The sequence below is a fragment of the Eumetopias jubatus genome, unplaced genomic scaffold (genome assembly GCF_037043125.1).
Source record: "Eumetopias jubatus isolate StellerSeaLion01/CBP00866 unplaced genomic scaffold, mEumJub1_p1.0 scaffold_12, whole genome shotgun sequence".
Classification (NCBI taxonomy): domain Eukaryota; kingdom Metazoa; phylum Chordata; class Mammalia; order Carnivora; family Otariidae; genus Eumetopias; species Eumetopias jubatus.
Window position 1 is genome coordinate 98,945,364 of NW_028274818.1, and position 18,932 is coordinate 98,964,295.

At 45.5% G+C, this 18,932-nt stretch overlaps 1 protein-coding gene across 2 annotated transcripts in view; it reads right to left on the minus strand.

Moving 5' to 3' along the window:
• Positions 1-16,136, minus strand: part of AUTS2 (activator of transcription and developmental regulator AUTS2) — a 1,114,656-nt gene extending 1,098,520 nt beyond the window's left edge. For both annotated transcript variants that reach the window (XM_028109914.2, XM_028109913.2), the window contains exon 1: positions 15,809-16,136. In XM_028109914.2, coding sequence (XP_027965715.1) covers positions 15,809-16,117 — 309 coding nt within the window. In that variant the 5' untranslated portion in view covers positions 16,118-16,136. The remainder of the gene's footprint in view (positions 1-15,808) is intronic.
• Positions 16,137-18,932: the final 2,796 nt, after the last annotated feature.

The window sequence follows — 18,932 nt, forward strand, 5'->3', positions numbered from 1 at the left end:
GCAGAGAGGAACTACCTGCACACCTGCAAACACCTACGATACTATCACATTTTTTAAAGATTTTATTTATTTGACAGAGAGAGAGCGAGCAAGCACAAGTAGGCAGAGAGGCAGGCAGAGGGAGAGGGAGAAGCAGGCTATCCACTGAGCAGGGAGCCCGACGTGGGGCTCGATCCCAGGACCCTGGGATCATGACCTGAGCTGAAGACAGCCGCTCAACAGACTGAGCCACCCAGGCGCCCCGATACTATCATATTCTTATCCTGCTTTAAAACACCCATCTCCACCCAATACATTTACGTTTTTATGACTGACAGTATGTCCCCCACCCTGCTGGACTGACTATAAGCTCTATTACAGCAGGTATCTGTTTCTCTTAGTCACCATATCATCCCCTGTGCCTACAACAGTGCCTCCCTAGCACCTAGAAGTGACTGATAGATAAAACATTTCTTGAATAAGAGAATAAACGAAAGAATCCAGATACCTTTTACTTCCCAAAGAGAATCTTACCCTAATACGTAAAACAGGTAAAGGTGGAGCTCTGCTTAAATGAGGTCAGGGCCTCCCCTCAGCTGATTCAGCGTTCCCCCCACCCCCGCTCCAAGGTGCCCAAAACCACGGACCAAATGATCTCCAAAGTCATTTACTGCTCAGAAACTCTCCCAGTCTACATTATTTCTGTTAGACTCCAAAGGGAAACATTAAATTTGATGAATGACTTTCCATTCTGTGATTTCACTTACTAGTCACTGACAGCTGCATCAAGTACCCTGAAAATTCAAAGCATACCATGTCCCAGAACTGCTGCATCCCTAAAATATCTACAACCAAATAGCAGGCATGTAAGAATGGCCAGGGGAAAAAATTCCAACTCCACGGGACACGGGCTGATTGGAGGGTGTCTCTTTCCATGCCCTGTCACATGGTCCCTGGGCCTCTGGAACCTGCCTCTCACCACTTCCAAGGGGGTTGGAGGGTAAAGAAGAAGGATGGTGGCCTCAGGACTCATGTGGAGACAGATGTTATACAACAGAGGATATAAATTTGGGTAACATGGCAGCCACCTGTGGCTTCCTGACTCCACTACTTCATCTTTTTTTTCATCCAATGACCTTACACACAGGGAAACAGAGGTGGAGGGAGTATCCTAGAGAAGAACTCTGCAGGAGGCATGAACAGTTGGAAGAAACACTCCAGAGAAGCCAACCGGCTACAATACTGGGAGGAGGTATTATGCACAGCTAAAGACCTCAAAACTGCAGGGAAGATATAAAATACACTAAGCAAACAAGTCAACAGGACCCTTCCAAATCTACAGCATCCAGACTAGCGGTGCTGGAACTAAACAAGAGTTATCGACTAGAAGCGTGGTGACCCATCCTCTAACACTGTAATCTAATCCTTAAACTAAAGACAATTTAATGCCTTTGCACATCCATATGTTTTCTAATGACGCCATTGCTGTCAGCATACTACAGGAGAGCTTCTTGGAAGATGGAAGTAATGACAAAGCACATCGTTGGGAAGGCAATTATATGCAGTACTAACCATTTTACAATGGCCATACAGGCTGTGTTTCAACAGTGTAATTTCCAAATCAGCCTGAGCACACCTATTTCTCTGTCCCTAATCCCAGGTACACCATATTAAATGAAATAAGGGTATGGATGAAATATGGGCAGCAGATGTAGAAATCTCTAACATGAAAGCTAAAGTCATATTCATTTGTAAACAGTAAACAGAGGACACCCACTGTCCTGGAGCAAAACCGACACCCATCTCTACCAGTCCCTTAATTGAAAACATCACTAGGGTGTATTACAAACCACCAGAGGGGCAAGGAACAACACAAGGAAAAGTTAAAAAATACACAATTTCTACGTGAGTGTTCATAATCTGAGACAGGCCCTAGAGGTAATACAAAACTCATATTTTACAAATCTATAAAATTCAGGTGTAAGAGATCACTTTTAAAACCCTGGACTTGAAGGTATGGTTCCCATTACAGCAGGTTTTTATAGTTAAATTCTAAAAGACATGCTTTGACTTGGGTCTCCCCTACAATCACAAACTGGGCTAAAAGCTAAGTCTACTGTATTTCCATCTTGGATGTGCAAAAGGTAACTGTGCTCACTGAAGCAGTTGGGAGAAAGAGATGCAATACTGCATGCCTCAGAGCATGATGGTTCCAAGAAAAAAATCTGCCTCCTATCTTCAAATAAAAGAGACTGTTCAAAGAAGTGTTTAACTTGACTGATCTTCAAATTCACCAAGAAATCTTGTGAAATTTCAGGCCCAAATGAGTGTGTGTGTATGTGTGTGTTTTACTACTCCTCAAGGGAGGGTCATCAGCCAGGTCTGAATCCTAAAGTCCTAGAGCATGAACTTGTGAGGCCCATCTCGGCCCAGAGGACAGGAGGGGGCTTCCCAAGAAAGTACAGTACTCTAATCACAGTTGGGATTTCCTTAAGAAGCAACTCTAACAGTCATAGTCATTAGCATACCCTTTGTAGCATAAACAAACCTCCACAGGGTAGAATGGGGAATGGGGGAGAACAATTTGCAAATGTGCTTAGAATAATGACAGGAAACAATGACTGAGGAAATAATGCACTATTTGTCACCAGGTATCTTCAAGATACAGACATCAAGATATGCAAAGAACTGCTTAGTATGGTTTTCCATCAGGAAAAACAGAGTACCTATCAGTTAAAAACCAAAAAAAAAAAAAAAAAAAAAAAAAACCTAGCAGTAAGGTCTGTTTTACTGCCAAGAGAAGTTACTTCCTAGAATAAATAGAACCAGACAAGACAAAATACTGAGGAATCCACAGTAGAAAATAAGCTTATGCCCACAGTAACCTGTTGAGAGGGTGCCAGTCCTGTCTCCAATTTTACCCTTCTGCTTCAAGGTGCTGTGGTATGAAATTAGTGAGCTAAGTATATGAAAGGATTTAGTATAAGGACTGGCACACAGTAATCCTCAACACTATGAGCGTGAACCCTTGCCTTTGACAAAGGCTTAAAATCTACCTGAGCAATGTGACCTGGGAAAAGGTCAGATTTTAATACAGGGATAATCAGTGAAAGGTGGGGGGAGGGAGGGAAAGAGAGAGAAAGAAAAAAAAAAAACCAATAACAAATATACTTGCAGATGCAGCCACCTACTGTGAGCTCCAGCACTTAAAAAGAAAATAATTTCCCCAAAAATGGTGAGGTATTCTCCCCTCCCTAAATCCTATTATTACATCTAGAAAAATCCTCTGTAACCAAGACAATTTTCAGCAGCAAGGAACAAATGTGGTCTACCAGAGACCCATCTGGAACTCTCCCACAAAATGAACCTGTAGGAAAAAGGGTAGAAAGGGGCGAGGAACACAAACTTTTAGGTCAGGTATAAACTGCTGCATTTCCTGCCTCCCTCATACTGACCCTGGGCAAGCTGACTGAACCTCTCCCAGCTTTAGTTTCTTCAACTGTAAAATAGGGAAATCTTTCTTTCTTTCTTTCTTTCTTTCTTTTCATGAGGTAGCTCTAAAGAGATAGTGAATGCGAAATTCTGAGCACAATGCCTGGCCCAGGGTAAATACTCAGTAAACAGTGGCTCCCTTTTCAAAAATGTCTTTTCATGACATTTTGTATAAATAGGTTAACTGTAAATAAGCACTGAGTACCTACTATGCAGGGACTATTGAGTAACGGAAGCAACAATTCTGAGAACTTCATATAAATGATATATGTAGGCAAAGTACAGAAGCTAAAGGTAGAGAATAGAGGAAAATAACAATATATTAGGAATTTAGTGGAAAAAAACTCTGGCTGTCTTTTCCAAGGTTCTAGTCATACTCCCAAGTGATACACAATAAGCCATTATGGAGCATATAACAGACCAAGAAAAAATTAATAGCACTTGAACTTCCCACCAGATCCCAAATAAAACACAGAGTACATTGTGTCATGGTCAATGCTTCAAAAACTTCTTTAGGCTGGGGCCCCAAGATCTCAATCCATGGGAAAATCATTTCAAAATAACGAAATACTCTCAAAGCTAAAATATAAAGCATTTCTCTGACCTAATCCATATCCCACATTAAGACTATCAATAAATGTTATCATCATCATCATCTGTGATTCTGGGAACAAAATAGCTGCAGATTAATTATGGTTTGAAATACAGATAAAAGGATGGTTTTATTGGATAGGTTTTGAAGTATGACTGATTTGAATGAGTAAGCCGCATTGTCATTCTTTAAGAAGTGATCACGGAAGCTAGAAGTGGTGTAGATAGGCTGAGTTAAACAGTTTCTCGTATTTTCAAATATTGTATGGTATGAAACTACTCTTAAATGCAGGAAATACTTCTGGAATCAATATTGAAAAACAGTTATGTTCCTTCAACTAAAAGTGACCTGGAACAATCTGGTCCAGTTCTATATTAGACTAATAAAACAAATTTTAAAGAACACAACTGTCTAACATAGCAAGTTACCACATTCAGGTGTGAAATCGCACCTCCCAGAACAGAGGCTGAATTATCCCGCCTCTCACCTGTAATTATCATTTGCTCGCCACCCCCCCCACCCCCCCCCACCCCCCTGTGGCTCTGAGCCACCACATCTCCTCCTAGGCTCACCTCTGGACATATAAACTCCCTCTGGGGCCTCATATGCTATGGGGGCGGGGGGGGGGGGGTGAGGAGGACAACAAACACAAAAACTTCATGCTCGCTTAGACAACTTCTGAAAATATCTATTTTCAACATACAGTATAAGAGCAATTTGACAAAATGAAAACATCCTATGTCACCATGGTGAAGGATAAGAGTTTTTCAAAATAAAAAGAGTAAATTTACTTCACAGTTTCTGTAGAGGCCAGCTTCTTCCATTAAGGCCAATTCCAAGAATTTAGCAAAAGATCTTTCATCAGTTGAGAGGGCATAATTAGATGTTTTGATTAAAGCATTTTCCTCCCCTGGTTAACAAGATATAACAGATGTCACCGACTTCCCTAATAACAATACAGCCCTGCATTTGGCATCTTTACAATTTTAAAACTGAACTGTCGTATCGAAAAATTATAGGTAGGGTGTTTCTATACAATCATGACTCTGAAGTGGTTATGACATCCCTGGACTCCCCTAAGGAACAGATAGGAAAATCATATTCCATATTCAGAGCCGCAAGCCCTCCTTAGGACACTTGAAAACCACCCTCTGATATCTGAATGATGCGGGCTTATTCAAATCACCACCAAATTATTCCTGGAAGCACCGACCAAGTGAGGTATGAAACCTGAACAGAAAATGCAAATCTCACAGTCACCTTCTTCCAGGAACACAGGGAACACAGGCAGAAAAGTGTCACAAGGAAAGCAATGCCCATCTAAAGAGACCCACGCTACCAAAATCCCAGCTTCCCTGCAGAGAGGAGTACTCTACTTGATTTTTTTTTTTTTTAAAGACTCGTCTTTTTCACAGTAAGATTCCCTTGGTGCATTTGATCCAATTTATAAAAATTCGATTTACACCAATTTTGTTAACGTAACAGTTCAGAGTGTCACTAGAGATAGGTCGGCATTTTAAATGGGAGGTAGCCTCCCTGCTTGAAGTTCAACCCAAACACCCTGGTTTAACAACTCCATTAATGACATCAAGCACAGATCTAAAGATTACTCAGCCCCTTTGTCAGTAGCATGTGTTATTTATAGCAGTGTATCAATCATGTCTCCTTATTATTTCCTACTTTCTGGTCCTAAGCTATTTGGTCTGCCAAATTAATACATTCCATTGCTGCTGCAAACCTAAACAATGCTTGATAAAAGATTAATAAAATAGTTGGGTTCTCTGCAACCACACACACACCCAGGGAAATTCATCAATGTCTTTTTATTTGCATATTTGGCTGACTGCCCCCTTCAGCAAATATGTGAGGCACAATGCTCAGGTATCCTGGTTTATGGTTTGCATTTAATTCAGGGTGTCAATCTGCTTCTGTTTTAATTACATCCATCTTGATATGTTATTACAATCTCATGAAAACTTCTTTTCATCATATGAATGGCTATAAATATATACACATGACAAACAGTTGTTATAAATTTTCTGGTTCAGCAATAAACAGGCAAGATGCCTTAGCCAACACGTCATATGGATTTAATATTTTGAGTCTTTCTTCTTCAGAAGAAAAGTTTGGTTGAGACTTTAATTCAACTATATTCCTAAATTCACTTCAAATATTTTGCTAGCAATGCCATTAAGTGGCTCTGAGTTTCTCTGGGTACCAGGCTGAAGAAAAATACTATATCCAAATAAAACGTTACAATTTTAAATAGCCCATATTAAAGTCATCTTATATCCAAATAACTACTGCATCTTTCCACTGGACATTCCAGAATGAGGAAACCTCACATTATCACTCTAATACTTACTTTTTCATCTACATCCTCTTCATGGGGAGTAGAGGGAGGTCGTTTAGAAAAGACTAATGTACCCACAGAGAAAGGCCAATGAATTACAGGGTGATACACTGGGGAGGGAGCAGAATGCTTTTAGAAGGTTCTTGATACTAATAATCAGAAAATTTCTCAGAAAAAAACAGGAAGCTTTATAATCATGGACATTCGTCTCCATTTGCATTATTATTTTTCTTTTTAAAAAACCTCTTTCTCGGGCGCCTGGGTGGCTCAGTTGGTTAAGCGACTGCCTTGGGCTCAGGTCATGATCCTGGAGTCCCTGGATCGAGTCCCGCATCGGGCTCCCTGCTCAGTAGGGAGTCTGCTTCGCCCTCTGACCCTCCCCGCTCTCATGTGCGCTCTCTCTCTCATTCTCTCTCTCTCAAACAAATAAAATCTTTAAAAAAAAAAAAAAAAAAAACCCTCCTCAGGTTCCCAGTCCTTGGGAATCCACCTACAAAGCAGAAGCGGTCTCCTAGCTTCAGTGGATAACAGTGAGAACCGTAACTCCCAGTGTGATCTTGAGCAGGTCAATTAACCCCTCTGGGCTGTGTTTTCATTTGCAAAATAAGAGGTAGAACTACATCACTAAAGACAGCATCTGTACCTCTAATACCACTCCTGGCTTGGAAAGCACATCAGCCAACAATGGCTGGAGTGAAATGGATTAGAAGACTGCTCTAAAAAAAGCTGAGGTCCTAACTTTAGGATAACAACTCCTAAAGATGTAGCTCTGCACATTAATTTCAAAATGTAGTTTTGACAAGTAATCAAATCCCCATAAGCAATGAGCAAGGAGCCAACTTTACAATATGCAGCAATGCACAATACCACACACCTGTTTCCCCTTTTGCCCCATTTCACTTGAATGATACAAAATCATTTCTCAGAACAGCACATTCTGGGGACTTCGTTATTTTCGTCAACAGAAGCTGGACTGTCGAGCATGTGGCTGGAAAACAAGTGGGAATCTAATCCCCAACGTTGTTTCATTTACATTTTCATTCTTCCCTATGTCTTTTCTTTTTCTTTTTTATTATTTATTTATTTGGCACAGAAAGACACGGGGGGGGGGGGTAGTGGGAGAGGGAGAAGCAGCCCTCCCGCTGAGCAGGGAGCCCGACGCAGGGCTCGATCCCAGGAGCCCCGGATCATGACCTGAGCCAAAGGCAGGTGCTTAACCGGCTGAGCCCCCCAGGCACCCCCCTTACTTCTTTTCTTACTCAGTTTCTTTTACTAAGAAAAATATTCACTGAACCACCTTTAGCCAGCAACCTTTAGCCTGCAAGCATAACTGAACAGGGACCCTAGCAAACAACCAAAAAATTTCTACTTCATTCCAACTACTGAGGGATAACTGCAATACTGGACTCTTAATTTCTCTTTTCAAGCTCTAAAATATCACTGCCATCAGAAACTCTGCAGAAACCTAAAATGAGGTCGGGAGGTTGGTGCTGTGTCACGGTGGCAGGTAGGTGTGGGGGGGCAAAGAAGATGACATCCCTCAGGTGTCATCACAACTTGACCCTGGCATTGTCTTAAACCCTATCCCAGATTTAGATATCCTGCCAATGGAAGAGTTACCAGATTTCATCCATGTAACCAAAAGTCACAATCTGTCTTCAGAGGCTGTGCTTCTGCATCTAGCGCAGGTCATTTCAAAATGCCTCCGGTAACACCAGTCACAAAGTACCTGCAATTTTAAGGCTTCTTGCCAAAACTGAATCCCAAAGTGCATTAGCCGTTTTTCACTACTTATAGCCTGTGGGCTTTCCCCTTCTCTTCTCGTGACTCCATTTTACTGCACTTGGGTTTTCCAAGGCTCGTAATAAAGGTACCAAGGAGATATGACACCATGAGGTATAGTGGCAAGCTAAAAGATTGACAATCAAGTCTTTAAAAATATATTTGTATGTACCAGTTAGTAATTTGCGTCTGCTCAGGCAAATTCTAACTGGAGTTCAGATATGAATGAGAAATCAGAATGATGAGCTGTAACAGCCCAGAAAACTGTGGCAGGCAATTTACCCTCACATCAGAGTCCTTCAGACAGGTGAAATTCAAATAATAAAAGTGTGGAATTTTAAAGTTTCCACCTTCATCTGCAACTTCCGAAATCCATTAGCTTTTAGCAATTGCATTTATAATTGAGAGTCCTACCTCAGTAAAGGAAAAAAGAAAGAAGGAAGGGAAGATGGGAGGGAGGGATGCAGAAAGGGAGGGAGGGAAGGAAGAAGGCAAGCAGTGGGTAGGTACAGAATCTAAATGGATCCCACAATGAGACAGCTACATACGCTCATCTGTGAAATAAACACCTGCAAAGAAAAGCAGCAAGACACATGCTTTCAGGTTACAGGTCACCTTGCAAAGGAGAGAACTGGAGACCTAAAGATGATTGAGCGACAGAGGCCCACACTTGCCTCGTCTCCTCCTAAGCAAGCAAAGACACCCAAACTATGTGAAATCCACTCTCCCCCTCCTCAGTTACTAACAGCATAAAGAGGACCTATTCTTTGTGACCTTAACAATGATAACTCACTGACAGCATGCCCCCTACCCTGCAGGCTTGTTAGAAAAAATGAAGAACACAGCTCAGACCTGGAAGAACAAAGACAAATTCAGTCTCCCACCAGCCTTAAAATTCTATGCCCCTCTTCCAAGGGGGAAAAAAAATCTGCATGCATCTACTCATGGAACAGGTGCAGACTGTATAAGAAAAACAATTCTGACCCAGCTAAAATTGTCCCTAAATTGTTTCTGATCCTCTCCTGTCTTGGGTTTCACCAAATTAATTCCCATCTTGTTCTTCCAAACTTCAATTATCTGAGAGTTTTCAAATCTTGATTTCAGAATCTACCTCATTTTTTTCCAGAACTTCCTCAAATGAACAGTTGCTATCCCATTACCAAGTTTTTTTTCCCTATATCTACAGAATATTAGGCTCAATCCTAAACCTGAAAAAAAAATTGTTTCTTGAAAAGAAAAAAAAATTAGCATGAGGCACCTTCACATAATTAGGCTACATTTAGTGTATTTGACTAATCACAGCATAGAGGTAAAATAAAATGTAAAGCCACTAACCCACCATCCTCCACCCTCTGCAAGTGGACACACACCCACACACCTCCCAACAAAAAGTGCTATAGACCCTCTGTCCAAAAGCTTCCAAAGCTTGTAGCCATTGGGACCTAAATTATTCCTTAACAGCTGGCCTCAACTATTATTTTATCTGGGGACATATCCAATCCTAACATTCTCTCAAACTAATTTTCACGGTACATAGTACTGTTGTATAGAAGTACAGAATCTTTATCACTCTCAATGCTCCTTGAATCATGGTGAATGTTCACGGTTTTTTTTAACCCCCTTTCAAGAGAACACTGTCAGAGGATCAAAGGCTAATCACTAACTTTGTGATTCATTTTTTTAAATTTATGGGTTCATTTATAGCCTATCAAACTCCCCAAAAAAGTGAAGTAGTCGATCTCAAGAAGTAACACAAGCCACACGGAACCATCATATCACAATCTTCAACCTCATCTCACATAAATACACCTGAACTGATGCCCTGCCTCGTACGGTAAAATACTCAAATTCAGTACCTACAGTAAAATACCTGAAGAATTCATAACCAAGCACATTATTCCCACTCTTCCTTTTATGAAAGCTTTCTCACCACTTAGAAATGCCTCAGATCCTAGGGCTATGCATACTTTCAGAAGTGAAATGCTGGAACTGACCCATTTACTCTGTAGTCCCATCCAAAACTTCCTAAGATAGAAAGTGAAATATCCACTGAAAACAGAGCTCTACAGCTTTCCCTGGTTGTGTAACGGGAGAAGGGTTCTGACCTTTCTTGAACTACAGTTCATACATAAGCGAGCAAAAGGCAAATAATCTGAAACCTTTATTTTAACATCACCGTCAACGTCCTCTGTCATCCAACCTTCTTTCCCAGCTTGCTAAAAGCAGCCATACAGGAAACCAGAAGGGACGAAGAGACAATAAAACACACTGGCTGGAGGGCAGCTTGGTGGCATCAGAACGGCTACATCAGGACTGCTATCACACCAAAAGGGCTATTAATGAGAATCACTCACCAACACTCACCTCATGGTGGGGTTGCTAACAATCATTGAAAGAACTGACACTAGGTAGCACAAGGGAGCTGGGGAAAAGTGGACTAATCATCATTATTTTCAACCCCCCTTCCCCTCAGCACTCCCACTTAAGCAGCAGCCTCCACTCCAACTCCAAACTTCTGGGCCTGATGGTCCAAAGTCGTCTATCACCAGCCCACTCACCCTTTACTCAGAGACCACCAAGTTCCAAGATCTGGAAGGGACCTTGGAGATCTTTTCCAGCATTCCCCATATTGGATTATGGATTGCAATGCCAAGAGTAAGAGTGCCCTGTGGTCAAATAAGTTTAGGAAATAAGGCACATCCGCACTGCCTTCTCTGATATTCAAAATTCACATCTGCATAATAAAAAGACCTTTCATTCTGGCAGAACAAGTCACCCATTTAATTTTGTCTTGCCCCTCAAGTTCCAAAATGACTTGAGGGTAGATCACACTTTTTTTGATCTGGAACAAAACTTATGAACATCCAGCAGAGCCAGGCTCCCTTCCATCTTGGGTACCTTTGCTCTAAAATTAGTCTAAACCTCTCAACTAAGGAATGAAGAAAATACGTTTTTAGAGAGTAACTTCCCAAAGTCTGTCAACTAGTTAGGAGGGCCAAGCTTGGAACATGGGTCTGCGTAGGTGTCTGCTTACACAATTCTGTTAACTCATTTCTACCAGCCCTTCCTTGCCCCCAAGCCCTAATCAAATAGCATCTTGTCAATCCTCTCATTGCTGTGCTTCCTCAGGACTCCCTCTCCTTAGACTGCTGCTCTCCCCATCGCCCACTCCCTATCTATCTAAATTTCTTCAACCTTCTAGACCCCATCTTCACCAAGAAGCCTTCTCGAACACGGTCAGCCTATCTCACTACTCCTTCTCTGAAGGCTCACTGCACTTAGTTGGTATTAGACATTCGAGCGCCTGTTTCACCAAAATTATTTTATAAGTGCTGGACTTAATTTATCAACTATATACTCCTTCAAGACGCTACATATATTTTAGGTTTCTTTCCACTCTTTCTAGGCACTCCATAAATATTTGCTGATACAAGGAACATGACTAATGTTTTAAACAAGTGAAATATGTGAGATTTGACCATAGTAAATTACAGTATCTTGTAAGTACATCAAATTCTGCACGGCCTATTTACGTTACCAATGTGTAGGTAAGCCCTGAAACAACTGGGAAATGAAGACCACATGAAAGTCTTGGTCTGATCCTCTAACCACCAGAAATAAGTCTTCCTTCATTTTCACAAGCCTGCAAAACTCCAACTGGCTTCCGGTCTGCTAATCCCACCAACTTCATCTCTGCTTCCCTTGGTCAGTTTTACAGAAAGAGACTGCCCTTAAAACCCAATGCATAACAGGGAGGGGAAATGATGGATTTGCAAAGTGAAATTTTCAGCCATGGTGTTCGTGTGGCTTCTTAATCAAGACTACACAGAAAGAAACCCAAATAAGAACAGAAAGGCAGTATTATCTGGCACATCAGGGTACAGACAGTACTAGAACCCCAACATTTCCATTTAGACTTCATTGGCTGGAAGCCATTTAAAAAAGAAATGAGGCTTGGTATCTGGGGACATTCGCTCTCAACCTATCACTCAAAGAATATTCAAATAAACAATATCATATCCAAATGGTAATCCTGCTTCTCAAACGCATAATCAAAAGAACACCATGTTCAACTTTAGCCTCCTCACCTACCCTCTTTATCTTCTATCATGAGACTCTTCACAATCATATACTTGAACTTCAGGGCACAATTACTCACAACAAGTGTCCCTGCAGAATATGAAACCACCTCAAGCCAGTTTCACTGCCTATAAAGTGTGGGACTTCTCAAACTACTCCTATAGTTTTCATCATCTTAAATAAAAATCGGACAATAGTGAAAAATAATGAACTTAAAAATGCAGGTTCTCATTAGGCAAGTTTCTTGCTTTTACTCCAGTATCAGTAAAACCATAGTTGAACTGGAACAGTTTTTATCAGCACACCTCATCATGACTTAGGAGCCTCTTCTTTTTTTAAAAGGGAAGTCAAAATCAGCTACTCAGGACAAAATCATGGAGTCAAATAAACCCGTTAACATTCTAAGTACGCACCTCCACAGTTTGCTGGCTAGTACTCTGAGCCAGCACAAGCTCCAAGCCTAGCTGTGCAAGCCAAGATTTCTAGTTTCTTATCACATCATACTAGCAGCAGCCCTGGTGGATATGTGGTGACAACTTATTTCATTTCTAAACACAAGGCACAAAAACGTATTAGGTACTTATGGTAACTCTTGGCATCTATAATAATTCCTAACATTTACAAGCACTCCATTAACATGTATTTCTGTCCAAGTTCATAGTTTACTTGCCTATTTCCCAATCAATCCTCATATTTCGTGGTGATAGTTCAGTAAATCTTGTAAACTGATAACAGTGAGACACCAGAGGTTTTAATAGTCACTACACACGTATGTCTGACCATCCAACAGGCGCACAAATGTGATAAGCAGCAAACGGATCCAACTTTTCCCACAGAACCAGACATATATGATGATTTTTATTCCCCACTGCATGTTTTTAATATGAAAAGTTTATTTATAGCTTTCCTACAAAAACCAGGCCTCTTAAATGTGATTAGTAACAGGACAGTTGAGAATATTAGAAGACTGTTAATTTATTTAGGTGTGATAATGGAACTGTAGACTTTCTGGTGGGTTTTCTTTTTGAGTCATTACCACTTAAGAGATACATACAGAAATATTTACTTATTTCTCATATCCCATCTGGGAGCAGGGAGTAGATGGGATACAGATGAGACATGAGTTGGTAGTTGTTGAACCTGGGTGTTGGGAATATTAAAGTTTATTATACTGTTCTCTCTACTTTTGTATATGTTTAAATTTTTCTGTAAAGTTTTAAGGGAACTTTTTAAAAAGACCTTTTAAACCTACATACAGATATGTAGATGATATTTAAATATGAAGGTAGCACAGCATTCAGCTAACCAAAGTAACCTGGGCTTTGAATCTGGACAAGCAGCAGAAAAAATAACCACAGCAAGGAAAGGAATGTTAATTAATGCTACACTCTGAACTTGATCTTCTCTAAAAATTAAAAGTTTTTTAAAACTCCAAAGAAACCAGAATGGGCACATTTTCTCTCAAAACCTAAATGGATAGACGTATACATCTCAAGCCCAGTCAAATATCTGTTAAACAAAGTAGAAACAATAAAAAAAAACTGCATTAAGTCATTATCTACCTTTACTTGGCCTTCAAAAATGTTCATGGGAAAATGCAGGCCCCTCTTAACTTACTGTGAGGGGCCACACAGCAACCCAGAATAACCATGCAGAAAGCAGAACCACTTGTAACCAGCTCTTACAAATAATGTCCTAAATCAACCACAGATAGCAATGGTGAACCAAATTCTAGGCAGCATTTCCTATTAGAATACATGCTGCCATTTCAATTACTACTTCAAAGCAAGAGAGAGGTCACACTGTACAGTACCCTCCCACCTTGGCAAAGTTAAAGCCACAGTTAGAATTATCCTAATAAGTGGTGAGCTTCAACACTCAAAATAATTGTGTAAGATCCATTTTAGCCAATAATCACAAGTTCCAGAACCAAAGGACAACTGATTCAATCTCTAACATCAAAATCTATGGCCACCAATACCACCACCACCAACCTCCTTTCCTCCCCAACCACTGGGCACCATCCTCCACCACCACCACCACCACCCCAACCAAAAAGCAGTTCAAAGAGAAAAGAAGAGCCCTGACAGGAAGGCTTCCTTTTTAAAAATATTTAGACCTGACACCCAAACACACACACAGAACCAGCAATCTAAACCTGTACAGTTACTGCATGTGAGATTTAAGCTGTCATTAACAAAGCTTCCATCTGATCATCTCAAACAATACCATAATAACAGCAAAAAAACCAAAGCGAAAGGGAAAAGTTTCCTTCAGGAACCTCAAACCATCACATCAGGTGCATGAAATACTAGAAACCAACTCCTATCTGGGTTTTGTGCTTAAGAAAGCGGGACCAACTCTGCAGAATCTCAAAGCCTTCTGTGTGTGTGTGGTGTGTTGGGGGTGGGGACAGGGAGGTGGGGGGAAGAAAGGGGGTTACATCTGTAGAGGCCAGTGACTGATGCCAGCACCAAATCTGATCCCTCCAGGTAAAGATAGTTTACCCTAGGCCCCTGGACAATCTCTGTCTACCCCCCCCCCCAGGAGCCGGTAGCTGGCAGGAAAATGTGCATTTGGAAATGAACGCTGCAGGTGCCCAAGGAATAAAGAAAGACACATACACACACACACACACAAAGCCAATCAGAAAGAAAAAGAAAAGAAAACAAAAAAAGGAAAGGGAGAGGGACAATTCAGTGACAAGCCCTTCAGATACCAGCTAGGATTTTATTCCTTCCTCCCACCAGTCTTCCCTGGTGTACCTTTTTCCGTCCTTTAACCAAACTGCTCGTGTACACACACACACACACACACACACACAAATGTTCCTATGTGTATAGATATTATAATTAACCCTTTCTGTAATAGCCCCACATAGAATACAGGGAGAGATTCCATCCTTTCCTCTCTTCTCTCCCCTCCTCCCTCCTTTCTCCCAACCGAGAGAAAACGCCCCCTTCCCCAGCTTCACCAAAAAAAAAAAAAAAAGGCAGGGAAGGGGGGCCAAAGACAAAACCCCATCAGTCTCCAGTCCCGAGGACACCCAGAACCAGGAAAGGTATATACTATACAGACACACACACACGGACATATGGTTCTGGAGAAAGCACACAGAGAACGGTCCACAGGCGCCCCAAACCCAGCAAAGAGACTTCCACCAGCCAAGAAGCCATGATTGGGGAGGGAGAGGAGGAAGGAGTAGGGGCAGAGCTATCCGTGGAGGGGGGCGCATTGTTGTGATGCCTGAACCCCTTTCTCCCTGCCCATCTGCTGAGGAAGGGGTGCAGGGAGGGGGCGCAGGCGAAAGGCGAGCGAGAACGAGGAAACGAGGAGACCAGGCACGGCTTTGCGATTCCCTCCTGCTGCCTGTCTGCCCGCGCCCCCAGCTCTCCCCCCAACAATAAGACCTCAGCCTAGACAGACAGACAGCCAGACAGACCGGAGGGCGGCGGGGGAGGTAGCGGAGCCGGGCGCAGCCGAGTGGGGTCGTGCATAAAGGGAAACCGGGGGGAGGGGGTCCCCCTTACCTCCAGCGCTTCAAAAGTGACAAAGCTGGTCATGGCAAATCCATCAATGATGTCCTCTTCGGCAGAGGTGGACTCTCTCCGCTTCCTCCGCGGGGGTCTGGGCCGGGACGGGGCGGAGGACGGGGGCTTCCCATTGTCTTCCTTGTCGGAGCCCGACGACGAGGCGAGCGAGGGCGCCCGGGTCCGGCCGGCCCCGCCGCCGCCGGCCGCGCCGGCCCCCAGCCCGCCCCGGGAGCGCCTCTCCCGGTCTCGCTGCGACCGCGACCGCCGCTTTTTGCGGAGTCCATGGCCCCGCGTCGGGCCATCCATGGCTCTGCCGCGCCGGGGTCTCCCCGCTCGCCGCCCGCCCGCCCGCCACAGGCTCCGGCCGCGGCCACACAAAAAAATTGACACCAACCCCTCCCTCCCCCTCCTCGGCTTCCCTCCGCCCCGTGGAGGGCGCGGGGGAGACGGCGGCCGAAAGAAGGGAGAGAGGGGAAGAAAGAGAGGAGAAAGAGAAGGGGGAAGGGGCGGAGAGAGGGAGGAGGGACGGGAGCGAGGGCGAGAGGCGAGGAGCCCAAGTGCGGGGCTCCCCACAGCACCGCGGGTCGGAGATTCCTGTGAGCAGCGCCGAGCAAAGTAATGGCTGAACACACAGGTCTCCTTTAGAGGCAAAAAAAATAACTCACCAAGCAGGCAATAAATCAGAATAGCGGAATGCTTTGATCAAGAGACTGGGAGGCTCCGGGGAGCCCTCCCCGCGGCCATTCTCCGCCGCGCCCCCCGCCCCCCGAAAAACGCCGGCCCCCCGATTCGAAACCGGGTCCGAAAAGGTCGCGGGAAAGTGGGGGCAATGAACTTCACCCGCCCCTCGCGCAGGAAAACACCCCCGCCGCCTCTCACACACGCCTCAGAGAAAACTCACTCCCAGGCTCCAAAATTTTTAAGAAATGCATCCAAGGGAGGCCAAGGCTTCCGAGCGACCTGAGAGGGACGAGACCCCCCAGAGAGGGAAGCATAATAATGAAATAATTGGGAGGGAAGAGGGCGAAACTGGAAGAGGTGGAGGAGAAGGGAGGTGGAGGAAGGGAAGGAGGATGCTGGAGCAGTTGTGGGGCTCGCTTTTCGGTCCTGGAGGGGGAGGAGAGGAGATGAAAGAAGAGAAGAAGCAGACCCTGACGCTGCCACCCACCCCCCACCCCTCAAAAAAATTTTTTTTCCAGTCCCAGAGAAGAGGTCACCCTTCCTCAAAAAAGGGAGGGGGTGAGTCAGTCGACGAGGAAAGCAGAAAGAAATCTCCAGCGGGAGAGACACCGATGTGCCGCCGCCGCCGCTGCCTCTTCTCTTCGCCCAGCCCGAGGGAGAAGCGCGGCCAGGAAGCGCCGGGAACGCCGCTGTCGCCGCCGCCGCTAACGCTACCGCCGCCGCCGCCGCGAGAGCCCCGAGCCGGAGGGTGCACGGCGTGTCCCCGGGCGGCTGCAGCGGGAGCCCGGGCACGGCCCCATCCTCCGCCCGCCCGCCTCGCTCAGCTCCCGCTCCTCCCCCTCCGCGGCCGGCCCACCGCCGCCGCCGCCCGCCTCAGCCCAGCCCCGCGCCCGCCCGCACGCGCGCGCGCGCGCACGCGCCCCCGCCCTCCCCGCGCCTCGCTCGGCGCGCGCTCCCGCCCCCGCGGCCCCGGTCGGCTGGATCACGTGGCCCGCTAGGCTCCCTCCGCCCCCGCCCCCTCCCCAGTTGTAGAGTGTGTAGAAAGCAAAAGGCTGGGGGCTGGCCGCGCTCGCGAGCCCAGGGCATGCGCGCTGGGGCGGTCGGGCCTGCGCACTGGGGGCGGAGGGGAGCCGGGAGTGGGGAGCGGGGGCGTGCAGGGGGCTGCCCGCGTGGGGTCGGCTGCGGCCCGGCGGAGTTGGCGCGCGAGGGTGTGGAAGCCGCGGAAATAATCCCGCCGGTCGCACCGGGGTCGCGTGCGGGCCACGGTCCCCTGTCTACTCCGCTCTCCCAGCCTCGCGCCCCCCGCAGCCTCTTTGGGACACTTGTCCCTCGACCCCCTACACCAGGCCTGCCAGAGGCGCCGGAGCAGCCTGCTCGGGAGGCTCCCAGAGTATTTATCCTGGGCGACCTGCGCAGCGAGGGAAGGAGGGATTTCTGAGAAGGGACACAAGGGGGGGGGCTTCCCTGGGAGGGGGACGCGACTGCAGGCGACAGAAAAGGGAGAGGGTGCCAGAGGGCGGGCCTCTGCTCTGCTGGGGGACACTGAGAGGCCCCACGGCCGGAGTTGGAAACTTTACTCCCACGTGGTAGCACAACGCGTGACCGAGTGACCCCGCGCCCGTATGACCTCTGGGCCCTCCTCGCCTTCCAGCGGGGGCCCCTGGGACGCGCGGGCGGCCTCGGAGCGGGAAGCGCAAGGCTGTGCGCGGGGGGCCGAACTTGAACCTCGGCAGCCGCGGCGGGCAAGGGGGCGGGGCTGTAGGGGCCGGGACCGCCCCAGCCCGAAGACGGTTGGACCCGCAAAACTCTGTCCCTACCTCAGCCGGCCTCCTTTATTGGGGGGGGCCAGGGGGTTCCCCGCTTTTCCTATCACTGCACCTCCTGCCGCCGCAATGTAACTGATGCTTATAAAAAGTTGTATTGAAGAGTTGTCTGCAGCCCAGAATCGATCAACAAGAGACCAGCCTCTCTAGGTAAAATAGCTGTGCGTTTTTCGGGGCACTGGAATTGCTCTGTCGGGATCAGAAAGACGCCGACAACCCTTTCTCACCAGCCTGTTAGCTACCCACTTCACTTTGTGTCTGGTACATAAAGTACTGTGGCACATCACCCCTTATCCCCAGGAGCCTGCACTTGGGGAGGAAGAAAAGGAAATGAACCGATACTGTTAAATTGCTCACAATGGGTCGGGTGCCGTACTAGACTACGCTTTCTACACCCTTTCTCCTCTTTACTAAATCTACACGTTTTAGTACTACTGGAAGGAGGTGGTAAAGAAAAGGGCACGATAACCTGACATACCCAAGATTGGTTGATTCATTAATTCATTTCTTCATGTAACGATTATCAGGGCCTGCGGTGTACAAGGCAGTTCTACGTGCTGGGAATTCAGTGGTACACAAAACATAGAAGGTCCTTCCTTCTTGGGTTGTAGCAAGCA